Here is a 13,258-nt window from a genome sequence, read left to right as displayed (position 1 = left end):
CGTCAGAGCAGCTTGTGAAGAACTGTAGCCCATGGGAAAGAATCACATTGTAGAAGTTCATGGAGGACTTTCTCTTGTGGGAAGAACCCTATGCTGGGCACAGAAGAAGAGTGTGAGGAGTCCTCTCCTTGACGACTAAGGAGTGGCAGTGTGTGATGAACTGATTGCAGCCCCCATTACCTGTTCCCAGTGTGCCACTGAAGCGGAGGAGGTAGGGAAAATGGGGAGTGAAGTTCAGCCTGGGAAGATGGGAGGGGTGGGGTAAGGTATTTTAAGATTTTTTTTCTTATTTCTTATTTTCCCACTTTGATTTGACTTGCAATAAATTAATTTTTCCAAGTCAGGACTGTTTTGACTGTGACGGTAATTGGCGAATGATCTTCCCCTGTCCTTATCTCAACCCATGAGTATTTCCTCATATTTTGTCTCCCCAGTTGAAAAGGGGAGTGTAGTACAGCTTTGGTAGAACCCTGGTGTCCAGCAAACGTAAACTCACCACAATGGGGAATTAACTCATGATGGACATAGCAGATGTTAACAACTCTCATTACAGAAAAATACACCTATCTTTCCTCAGGTCTCTGATGTACAAAACCTCTCTTTTGCTGAACTTTAATTCTGATATTTTGCAACAGTATTTGATTATATTGCTGAAAGGTCTGATATCAGTTCAGGATGTTTCTATCTATAATGATACTTTTCATAGATACGCATATTTTATCCTTCTTGAACTCCTAATTAAAAATGAAGTAATTTCACTAGATTCTAAAAAAAATATAAACCTGACTGAATTACAGTTCATTAAATGTGGAAATTATTCCCTTTTTTTAAATCACATCTCAACACATTTGAATTGTAATACTCTTAATTTCTACATTTTTGCAAGCAAGCCCATGTTCAGCTGTATTTTTTCTGAAATGTTCAGTTGTCCTTAGGGAAAAACTTCTCTATAACAGTAGCAACTATATGTGAAATCCTTTTTTTTTGTTCTTGTTTTTTAATCTTCTTGAGCTAAGGAGGAAGTGGCAGGAAAAACAAAATAGAAGAGTGAATAACTTCTCGTTTGTCAAAATAGTTTGCTATGCCTGAGGTAAAAGAATAAAGAGCTAAACTGGTCACCGACATGAGTAGCTGAAAACTTTTTCACAGATTGTGCAGTCAGTAAATGGAATATGGCAGCCAGATTGTCCAAATATTCTGTCTATGTCTAGACAAATCTATGCTCCAGGTTACAGAGGCTGAAAGAGAATTTCTGTTGGCTGCTACTGCTATTTTCTTAGCTTTTCAGTGTTCCCCTTGTACACATCCATGCAGCACAAGGAAAGTGAACTGACTCAAAGAAAAGAGGGATGAACTAAACTGATGGTAAGTAAGAAATCAGAGGGTAAAAAAAGAGATAAGAAACTGTGAAGCTAGATAAATCATGAGAAACGATGGAAATGAAAGGGAAGGGAAAAAAATATGATTTTGATCTGGTAAGGTCAAGGGAAAATAGAATGATTAACCGAGAAGTAAAACTGTATTTAGTTTCAATAAACTGAATAAGTTTGGGACCATTTTCTAGGAATTACCTGATCATGTGAGTTATCACTGAATTCTCCACAGCACTTTTCAAGGCTCTGATGAGCATTAATGATAAGCCTGTGTATCCAAGCTGTAGCCAACATTTGTTAGAGAGATTGCTAGATGGATTTGGCTAAAACTGCCAGGATCAATATAGATAATTGTATTCCAGTGCCTTCAAATGTTCCCTAGCACTGTTTAATTTACTAGCGTAATTGTAGCTAGGAAATTTAGGTGCCTGCTAAGACATCTGATGCAGAGAAAAGGAATAGGGAAAGAAATAAACCAACATGAATTTCAACAGATAAGGACACAAGCTAAGAATAAATAAGGATAAATCAGAATAAGTCAGGACAAAGAACCCAATGGAATAGAAATGCAAGACAGAGTAATCAAAACCAGAATGGTCCATGGCATCCAATAAATGTACTCTTTTAACATGCAAAATAGTTTCACATTTCCTCAATCTCATCACGCTTCTATTGTCAGCAAGTATTTGTGAAATTTGCAAGTGTAAACTTATGAATATATTTTTTGAGTCTTATTTGGTCTCTAAAAGAGGTTAGGGAAAAAAAAGGATAATAGTGTATTACCACTACAAGTGACAGAAATTAGACACCTTGGTTATCACCTTAAGTTTCTAATTCTTCAAAGTGATGTTACAATAGCATGTAAGGTTGCCATTTCTCACATAGTTTGGACTTTGTGTGACTGTATAAATGAAAGAATATTGCAGACACAAATTCACATGAGGCAAATTAGAAAACGGGAAGTATGCTAGCTGAGGAGTTCTCTTTTCATCCATTTGTGAAGGTTGATCTTTATTTTCCTAACACCAAAAGTTATTCACCTCAAAAAATAGAGTACATCACAAGGCACAGACAAACCAAGGAGTGTAAAGTGGCTGAAAATCTTTATCTTTTGTAGAAAGCAGGAGTTCACTTTTTCTACTTTTTCATTGCCTCATCCAGTCTCCAAAGTTCTCAGAGACAACCATAAAGTTCTGAGATAGCTTCAGTCATATTGAAAATGGTTAATTTTTTTATTATTTCTCTCTTCTTTATCTCCTTCTTTATCTCCTTCTTTTCTTAATCTAAACTTACATGCTGTCTTTTGTTGTCAATAACAACTGTGCTGTATGTTTCCATTAGATCTTTCAGTGAAAACTGAGGTGCAAGAATCATGTAGTACTTGAGTATTTCCACAGTTCCCAGGGGAACTACACTGTCCCTCATCTTCCTCTTGCCTCCTCTTTCTTTTACCTTCCTCTTACAGAATGATTTAACATTACCAGTAAGGCCTTTTTGTATTCTGTGCCAAAGTATTCTTGATTTTGCCCCAGTATTCTTCTGCCATAGATTTTAGCCTCGTACCAAGGAATCAGATTGTATCCTTCTTATGCTTCCTAAGAACTACTTACATGTTCTTCATTTCATGGATCCCTAGCTTGAAACCCTCTGGATGATGTATGTTCCTGAATGGCAAAACTATAACTGAAGGGAATAGGCACTAACCTTTGAACAGGTAGAGTACTAGACATTCCTAGAACACATATTTGTCAAACGTTATTCTCAAAAAGAGCATTTTTAACTTAATTTGTACTTATTTGCAGTTTCTGTTTCCCATTAGGATGGTAAAGCTATTACGACATGGAAAACACAGCACACATCCTGATTAAATATATCAAAGCAAACAGCAACTAGTGATCAAATTATTATATGTGTATTTATAGAAAACTAAAACTGCAGGGATTGGGGTATCCATTTAAAATTGAAGCTAAATCAAATATACAATAGAATCATCATGATAAAATACTGTTAATTTAAACAATATAAGGATGTCTTTTAGGAAACAAATAGAAAACAACATCTATTTTATATTTACATGATTCAAGTCAAGGAAAGACAAATCTTCTTATTGGCATTTCCTCTTTTCTAATTACTTTATTTTGTAATATTAGTGCCCTTATTAATGCACTTCAGTTACATTGTGCATAACAAGTTGCCCAAACCTATAATGCAGTAAAATTTAAAAGCTATTCAGAAGAAAGCTTTGAGTTATTAACTCTGAGTTGTCTGTTATTCATAAGTTTACATTATACAACAGAGTACTACCCTATAACAGGAAATGAAAGTGACAATATCCAGCTCCTAATAAAACCTTTTAAAACATTTTATTATTTTAAATTTTAAAAGATTTATCCAATTGTTTAAATTGAAATTTTATTAAGACAGCAATATAGGGCTATTCTTAAAAAAATACAGCAGTTCCTTCAGTGATCTTATGTAATCTGAATTATGTGCACATGAGGCAATCTTTTTAAGTATTTGAAAACCAAGAAAAATATATAATTTTCTTGACTGTCCTATTGCATTTGCCAAGTCTGACATATTTAACAACTTGGAGATAAGAGATAATCTGAATTCAGCCCTAGAAATGATAAAGAAGCATTTTGGATGATTATGATAATGTATGCAGTACAATACCTGTATATGCAAACTGAACAAGATCCCACAGTGCATTGGGGTCTATGCCTTCCATTTTGATCTCTTCTTGCTTGGCTTCACAAACATCACTTGTAAACATGGCAGCAAAATAGTCAGAGACAGAACTGAGGACAAGTCTGCAAAAAAGTTAGAAACTGGTATAATTTGCATTGATATATGTATTAGAAATTTCATATATATGTAAACTTTTTAACAAACATATTTTCAGAACAGTTATAAATTACCAGGAGCAATATTATTAATGCATATAGGTACCGAAATACAGCATGACATTTCATTCTAATTTGGTTTTGCCTCCTGTGATATAAACCAAGTGGCACTTTAGCATACGACTATAAAACCAACATAGAAATTAGTGCTCAGTCTTTCTGATAATCTTCCAATCGTGCAGATATCTCAAATGTTAACAAGATAACCTCTCAGTATCAAAACCAACACATTTCATACTCCAGAGGTACTCTTCACTGTTCTTAAAGGCTTATTTTTATAAACTTCAAAACCAGCATGTGACTTTAGACAATCTATCAGTCTTCAATAAAACTACTGGTAGCTTAACAGGTTATTTACGAAAAAAAAATAGAATCATTGTATAATGCAATGTTTTTGTTAAGAAACATTTCCAAGGAACATAATTTCAAAATACCTACAAAATGTGCATGGCTTGCTCTTTAGGGATCTGATTTAGATAAAACACAGGAAGTATCAGGTATGATTGTAATTACTGGGGCTTTAAGCTTAGGAATTCTTCTAAATACCATCTACAGTGAAATTCTGATCTTGTTAGGAGTGAATATTCCCAGATGATCGTGAGACAGAACTGTGGTACAGCTATAAATAGTGTACCACATGCTTCCATAAAAGATGGTCACATTTCTGGATTAATTTGAAACTATAATATATAAACACAATAAAAGACACAAGAATCACAACTGGAGAACTTGGAAACCAAGAAAAATATTTAGCCTTTAGTATATTGTTAACTATTTTGTTCAAGGGAAATAAATTATAAATAAAAAAAAAAGAAACAGTAAAGATAAATGAGTTAATGCTTATCAGCCAGCACAGTTAATTGATTCCTTTTGCTCTCTTAGCTCATTCCAACAGCAAAGTATGAAAGTTTGAATTGGCTTAATAATTTTACAGTGCTTTAAGCTACTATATTTTACCTGCAAGTATGGCAGCTTGAAGACATATATATGGCCTTTACTTTGGCTCAAATGATAGGAAATGACTAATTAGGTATAGTAGTTTTATCAATTTTTGTGTTGTTCTCAACTCTAGCAATCATGAATTTTAGAAGTAAACATCCTAATTCATAAACAGTTCACATTTATATTTATGTAATTGCTAAAACCCCATACTTTGGTGCTGCCACCAGAAGCTCCTATTTTTTCATCACTGAGGAACATTTACTTCTGTTTGTTTATTCGTTATTTCCATTTTATTTTAATTAAATATTTATTTATTTATTTATTATCTTTAAAGCCCTTCTTCAAATAATTTTTGAACACTTATAAATGTGACTTTATTTACTGTTAACAGATACTTTAATAAAATAAAAAATAGAAAAGAAAAAAATGAAACATTGATGATGTTCTATGAAATAAAATCTCAGCAAAGATGCAATTTAGGTATGTGATTGAGATTTCCATTTGAGACCATTTTGCTTAAGTTGTTGCTTCAGATTTACTAACCATCATTTAAATTCAACTAGGAGTCTTCAACTTTGTCACTTGCTAGAAGCAAAGCCAAAACCATTTGCTGTATCAAAAGTAATGGACGAATGAACTTTTAATACACCGGTTAATGATCAATGGAAATATTTTCAATCAGTAGTAACTTGTATTTCAATTTACATCATTTATGTTCATGAATTATTTATTATATAATCTTATTGTCAAATATAAAAAACCCCAAACCAAACAACAGAGGGAGAACAGAAAATAAATAGCAGAAGGCTTACATCTCTTTCACAAACTTCTACAAAAATGTGTGGTTTTCCATAATTTGTGCGAGGAAAGTCAAAGAAGTCATCTAATGGATTTCAGTTGCAAAGGAGAATTCAGTCTACAGGACCAGACAAGATCCAGTCCAAAGCGAAAAAAAAAAGATGAAAAAGAAATAATACAGATGTCAGGTCCTCAGCATTACCCATTTTACTTAGAAGTTTGCACCACCTATTAAAGAAGATGGCTTAACTCAGCAGAAAGGCTCTGTGATGTAGCAGTTTGATGTACAAGGATTCTTTTTTTTAAGTACTTTATGTTAATCAATAGTTAACAGAAATAATGAACCAGCTTCTTCATCAATATAACTACAACGAAACAGTTAACTGATTTCAAGACACTAACTTTTACCTTGGGAAGTGCTCCAAAAGTTGAACTAAAGTGAGAGGAACTTGCTAATTACACTTAATTCTGAAAGGTGACACCTTTTGTAAAACTTAATTGTGTTCCAGTGTTGAGACAGAAGATGAAAAGTGAGAAATCAAAGAGATCAATGAATTTGTAATGATCTGCTGCTTTTTGTAGATCAGAAGGCTCCAAACATTCCTAAATCTTGGTTTAAAGGCATGTTGACCTATTCATCAAGAAAGGTCAGCTGTCTCAGGATGTCACCTTTTTTAACTGCTGATCTGGCAGAGAGAATACATAATAAACTTTCATCCTTGAAACTCATAGCAGGTAACTCGTGGCTTAAATGAATTTGTGGACCCAGAAAGCTTTTCTCCAGATTAAGGGACTTTTCTGCCTTTACAACTAAATTCAGCCAGATATATTTCTGGTTTGTTTTATAGCAATCAATATAACTGATCATTGATTCCATGACTCATTGCTTTAAGATGTGATTTGCTGCTCTGCAGGGGACACCAGCTGACACTGTGTGTCTTTACTAATAATAAAGCTCTACTGATAGCTCTTTACTGATATCTGCTTTACAGCTCTTTTTGCAGCAGACAAACATTTTCTGTATGTATAGAGAAGGCTCCATGATTTCATAAATTTTAAGGCTTGCAGAACCTATACTAAGATGTATCATGCATGCCCTTGAAATAGTTTCAGGAAAAAAAGAGAGTAGACAGTAGTCATCTGAATGGTACACAAAAGCACCATTAAGTAATATGCATTAATAGTAACATGCATCCAACTGACTTTTCAAAAACATGTTTTCTGTGAAGTATTCCACCATTCATTGAAAATTAAATTTTCTTTAGAATTCAGAGCTAAAAGTGCATATTCAAAAAAAATAATAATTTATGAATGCATATATGTGAGTCCATATATATATATATGCATACTTCACAATTGTATCTGTCAAAAAGGAAGTGAAAATTAAAATGTCATGTGGCAAAATTCTCAATATTGTTATTTTTTTCCAAAATTTTTGTAAATAGAAGCTGTTCCTATGCAGTTAACAAACAGGAGACAGTCTTAGAATAAATTTGGGATTTAGTATCCACTCAGAACCATTATCATAGTGCAATCAACTTGCTTATAATTCAGGAACATCAGATTAGCTCATTATCATATCAGAAATCCACATTTATTGGGTAAAGAAGCAATGAGCATGTAACAGTTAAATTAATGAGAATTTTCTCATACTTTTCATCCTAACTGTTGATATTGACATTGTGTTCTGTGTGTGCTTACCTCATTTTTGAGAGAATGGAAGAGAACTATGTGATAAACCTTCTTCCCCAAGACCATCACAATAACTTTTATAAACTAGCTTATTCATAAAGGGAATTTTTAAAGAACAACTAAATAATAATAATAATAATAATAATAATAATAATAATAATAATAATAATATCTCCAAGGAAGTCAACTAGAGAGGCAGATTGAATTTTAAAGAGAAGTGATTAAGTCTGAAACAAGAAGGTTTACTTTTTGTCTTTATTCAAACAGCTTCCTTCCATTTTAATTTTTTATACAACTCATAGCTACAAGTGACACCAGTAATCTGCATTAAGTGATGTTCCCTCTTTTCCCTGAGGACCATGCCTTTCGAGTTTACATTCTCTTCTTTCTTTAATTCATCTTCTTTTAATTCTTTCACTGTTTCCAGAAACCAAAGTGTAAATACAGTAAGTGTGTCTATCTCTTCTGTTCTACAAACTGAAACACAAAGTTACATTCCATTATATTCTCATGTTGTCTCAATGTTTTTAGGAATGCTAGACAAATCCAATATCAACACTTCCAACAAATACACAATGTCTACCAGAGCTTTAGTTTTCTTCAGAAACTGCAAGTAATGCACATATCACATTTGCCAGATTTGACAACAAAGTCCATTGTCCAAAACACTTTGCTAGTGTGTTTGTGGTCTTGTGTCAATTTTGAAGATATCTGCAACTGCAGCCAGTATTTGGAACTCTATGCTGTTAACTTCTCAATATTTGGGAATGGGCAAGACAAGCAAAATGTCACAGGTATGAAGATAAGAGCTGATGAGGATCCATTATGATGCAAAACCAAAACAGAGCTCAGTGGTCTTCTCCAGAAGAATACCCACACAATTCAGACATAACATACATATTTGATTGTAGAAAGATGACACAATCAACTGTGATACTCAATATGTGGGCTTTATGATTTCCTTTATTCACTGTAATTCCACAATGAAAAAGGGGAAAAAGCTCACGGGAGAAGGAAAAGTCCAGTTTTATCTCCTTTGAACTATCAGCAGAAATCTCAGAAACACAAATGTTAGGTTTGATGGAAGTACAGAGAATGATCTGTGAAGTTATTAGAATAAGTGACTGCTTAAGTATCTAGATTTTTTAAAGTCCATTTGTCATCCTTTTATTTTAGTACTCCTTTTTACAAAATTACACAATAGAGCATCAATATTATTTTATCTTCACAACCTATTCCTCCATAGAACTTGGTTTGATCAAATCCTTGTGTGTGATTTTCAGTCCCTTTTTTGATGGTGGGTTGTCACATCTTCCTGACCTAAGTATTTCTTATATGGCCTTTTTTATCAGTCTGTCATATATCTGAATTTGTTTGTTTTATTTTCCTATTCTGTATCATTTAGCCTCTCCCTCATTTTATTTTCTTTTAACAATCAATTTGAAAGGGGAATCAATCCCCTAAACATTGATGTCAGAGCCAGTTTCAGATAATTCAAAGTACCTAATTCATCAACATAGGCTGGTGTTGACCTATAAAAACCCTGTCCCCCTCTGGACCACATGATGGAAGCCAGACAGAGCACTCAAGGCACCTCAGGAGAGATTAGGCAGCTGAACATTTCTTTTTTACTTTCTTTTTCAGACATCTCATCCTTGTTTCTTTCACCCTTCAAAGTTCATTTCAGTCACTGCACTTGCTTCCACTCCATAAAGTAATACCATTAGTATTCTGGTTTAATACTATCATAAAATATCTCGAGTTGGAAAGGACCCATAAGGCTCCTTGCAGGACTACCTAAAACTAAAACAAAAATAAACCATAGGATTAAGCATATGATCCAGATGCTCCTTGAACTCTTCCCACTTCCCTGAGAAGCCTGATGGAGTAACTCACCATCTTCCTGGTGAAGAACCTTTTTGTAATGTCCAATCTGAACTTCCTCTGACCCGGATTCATTCCCTCATGTTCTGTCACTGGTCACCAGAGAGGAGATCAGCATCTCCCCCTCTGCTCCCTCTCCCCTTAAGGAAGCTGTAGACTATGATGAGGTCACCACTCAGCCTTTTCTCTAGGCTGAACAAACCAAGTGACATCAGCAGCTCCTTGTAAGTCATCCTCCTCTGGACATACTCTAACAGTGCGATGTCCCTACACCGTGGCTCCCAAAACTGCACACAGTACTGGAGTTGAGGCCTCACCAACACAGAGTAGAGCAGGACAATAACCCCCCTTTACTGGCTGGTGATGTTTTGCCTTATGCATCCCCAACAGTTGGCCCTTTGTTGCCAGGGCACTGCTGACTCATATCCAACTTGCCACCAAGCCAAATCCCCACATCAAGATTATCAATCAAAGTTAATATTAAAGGCTTATCTAAAGTGCCTTGCTGCTTTCCCTCCGGTAGGAGGAATCTTTGCTGCTGTTGTTGTTCTGTTCCAACCATATTACTTGAATAAATTGTTTTTAAACTCATGGACAGTAGGTTGTATTAAACAACACATTTCAGATGCAATGTTTGATGTGGGAAGTTCCTCAAATCTTAATTACAAATATCTCGGAATAAACTGGCTGTATTGTTTTTATTGTGTGCTTTCCACATGCATCTGCTACTATTGCCAGAAAACAAATCAACACTTAAGACTAATGTGCATTTTTCTTCTTTCACTTCCTGCCTCTAAACTGTCCTTCCTTCTCTTTCTGCTTCTTTATCTTTTCACCTTGCCTTTCAGCCTAACTTTCTCCATTAATTTATCTCATTTTACTGATACTTTTTTAAACTGTCTCTTTAATAGTAGCATTCAAATTTGAAACAGTTGGTACCACTACTCAGAGAACTGAAAAAGACAAAACTAATTGCAGTTTGTTGAAAGAGTTTTATTAAATTTATCAGGGTGATAGTAAATAAAAGATGTATTATTTTAGAACTGAGAATCCAAAAAAAACCCAAAACCTCCAGTTGAACTTCTTTCCATATTTGTAATGAAAATTTTAAATTTGTGTTGAAATTCGTGTTTGACTTTTCATCCAACCAGTTGTAGAACTGTAGCCTTACTAAAGTATTTCTTTGTTTCACATGTAAGTGACAATTGTCTAATAATTCTATACTACCTTTTCTGCCATGGTAAGAGCCCCTCTTAGCCCTTATCTTGAATTTCAGAAAGAATAAAAATGCATAAGAACTCAGATTTCTCATTGTAGCAGGATATTTCCCCCCCCAAAATGTGAACAAGACAATGACCTATTTGCAAATATATCAGTGGTGGGCTGAGGTGGCTCCAATCCCCAGGCCTGGCAATGTTGAAACCAGTCCGGCTTCAACCCTGAATTAACATCCTGAATTAACATCTGGATGTTGAGGCAACCACCAGAGTCAGTCAGTCATTTTATACTGTAAAGCTCCAGTGGACTTTCATACTGCCAGGTTCTTGTAACATAGCCCTTCTTGGGGTGTATGAGTGGAGATTCCTCCCTTGGGTTGGGATGTCCCTCAAGGATAGTTCTCTAGGTTGAAAGAGAGATGCCAAAGAACATTGGTATCGGCGAGTTACATCAATCTCTAGTTAATAATTATTTCTTTTTTCTAGCTTTAATATAAGTGTTTCAATAATTGATTTAAATATTATATTATAAATGACAGTCACAGAAAATGAGAAAAATATATATACATGTATCTCCAGAATGAGTGGAGAAACTAGAAACTCCATGTTCACGTTCATCCTAATAAATTAGGATGGATTGCTAATAGTACAACAGCTTAAATAGAGGGAAATTACTATTTTAGCATTCTTTCTCCCTTTAAGGTATTTACATTTTTATATTTAATTGTTATTTATACATGTTATAGCAATATAACAAAAAAAAGATGAGGTTTACTTAATTTTTGAAATTTATTTAAATGTCAGCTACTTTTCCCTCTGAAATGCCTACTAAAAAGGTCTTTCTACTTTCTCAGTACCCTTTTTGGTTGCTTGTTCATTATTACAACACACGGTTCTTTTGTTCTTCCTTTTGCTATTCCTTCATGCAAAATATTACATCTGCAACCTGTTTAATGGAATATTAGATTAGACAAATGTAATGTTCAGGAGCTAACAAAAAGCTTAAGTACATTAAAACCGTTTGAGACACCTAAACAATAAAACACAGCTGTAATATATAATTTGACTTTCTCGTATTTCTTTTGTGAGAAATAAAAATGTAAAAAATAAAAAATTGAAAAAACGTAAAACAAACTAGAAAACATTTTTCTGTACCTGATTTTTACACTATTGTTTTGTTTTAATTTGTTTTAAATCAAAGAAAAGTGAAGAAAAAGATCACATTCGTACTTATTGCTAAAAGATGTAGAAAGTTTGGCTCTGGTTTTCTGAAAGCAATTTTTTTATTGCACTATATTGTAGTATATTAAATCTAATGCATTTTCGAAATTTATTCTCTTAAAAAGTAGAGAAAATATGTGAAGACCATTACTTTTTTGGCAATAATTTTGAGTATTTTGTATTTCTTAATTTGTTACATATTCAGTATAAGCTATGGCTTGTAATATGTTTTAACTGGATTTTAAAATGAGGATTCATTTTATCTAAGATAAGATTTTATAAACTTATACAGTGGATGTTCTACCGTATTCCTACTTATCATGAAACTACAGGCCCATCAGCCTGACCTCAGTGCCTGGCAAGGTTATGGAGCAGATCATCCTAAGTGCAATCACACATCACCTATAGGATGGACAAAGGATCAGACCCAGCCAGCATGGACTTAGGAAGGGCAGGTCCTGTCTGACCAACCTGATCTCCTTTTATGATCAGGTGACCCGCCTGGTGGATGAGGGGAAGGCTGCGGATGTGTCTACCTGGACTTCAGCAAAGCCCTTGACACCGCCTCCCACAGCATTCTCCTGAAAAAGCTGGCAGCCCACGGCTTGGACAGGGGCACCCTGTGCTGGGTTAGAACTGGCTGGAGGGCCGGGCCCAGAGAGTGCTGGTGAACGGGGCTGCATCCAGTTGGCGGTCAGTCACTAGTGGTGTCCCCCAGGGATCAGTGTTGGGCCCAGTCCTGTTTAATATCTTTATTGATGATTTAGATGAGGGGATTGAGTTCACCATTAGCAAATTTGCAGGTGATACCAAGTTGGGGGGGGTGTATCTGCTGGAAGACAGGAGGGCTCTTCAGAGGGACCTGGACAAGCTGGAAAGACAGTCTGATTCCAAGGGGATGAGGTTCAACAAGATCGAGTGCCGGATCCTGCACTTTGGCCACAACAACCCCATGCAGCACTACAGGCTGGGGACAGAGTGGCTGGAGAGCAGCCAGGCAGAGAGGAACCTGCGAGTTTGGATTGACAGGAAGCTGAACATGAGCCAGCAGTGTGCCCAGGCGGCCAAGAAGGTCAATGGCAGCCTGGCCTGGATCAGGAACAGTGTGGCCAGCAGGACCAGGGAAGTGATTCTTGCCCTGGACTCAGCGCTGGTGAGGCCACACCTGGAGTGCTGTGTCCAGTTCTGGGCCCCTCAGTTGAGGAAGGATATTGAGGTGCTGGAG

General features: G+C 35.4%; 1 protein-coding gene across 3 annotated transcripts in view; it reads right to left on the bottom strand.

Annotated features, from left to right (window-relative positions):
* KLHL1 (kelch like family member 1) overlaps window positions 1–13,258 on the bottom strand; it is a 191,181-nt gene that overhangs the window by 118,342 nt on the left and 59,581 nt on the right. For all 3 annotated transcript variants that reach the window (XM_032680439.1, XM_032680438.1, XM_032680440.1), the window contains exon 3: window positions 4,050–4,186. In XM_032680439.1, coding sequence (XP_032536330.1) covers window positions 4,050–4,186 — 137 coding nt within the window. The remainder of the gene's footprint in view (window positions 1–4,049; window positions 4,187–13,258) is intronic.

This window comes from Chiroxiphia lanceolata, chromosome 2 (genome assembly GCF_009829145.1).
Source record: "Chiroxiphia lanceolata isolate bChiLan1 chromosome 2, bChiLan1.pri, whole genome shotgun sequence".
NCBI lineage: Eukaryota > Metazoa > Chordata > Aves > Passeriformes > Pipridae > Chiroxiphia > Chiroxiphia lanceolata.
The sequence above is the reverse complement of the archived record's forward strand: the minus strand, read 5'-3'. Positions and strand labels throughout refer to the sequence as shown.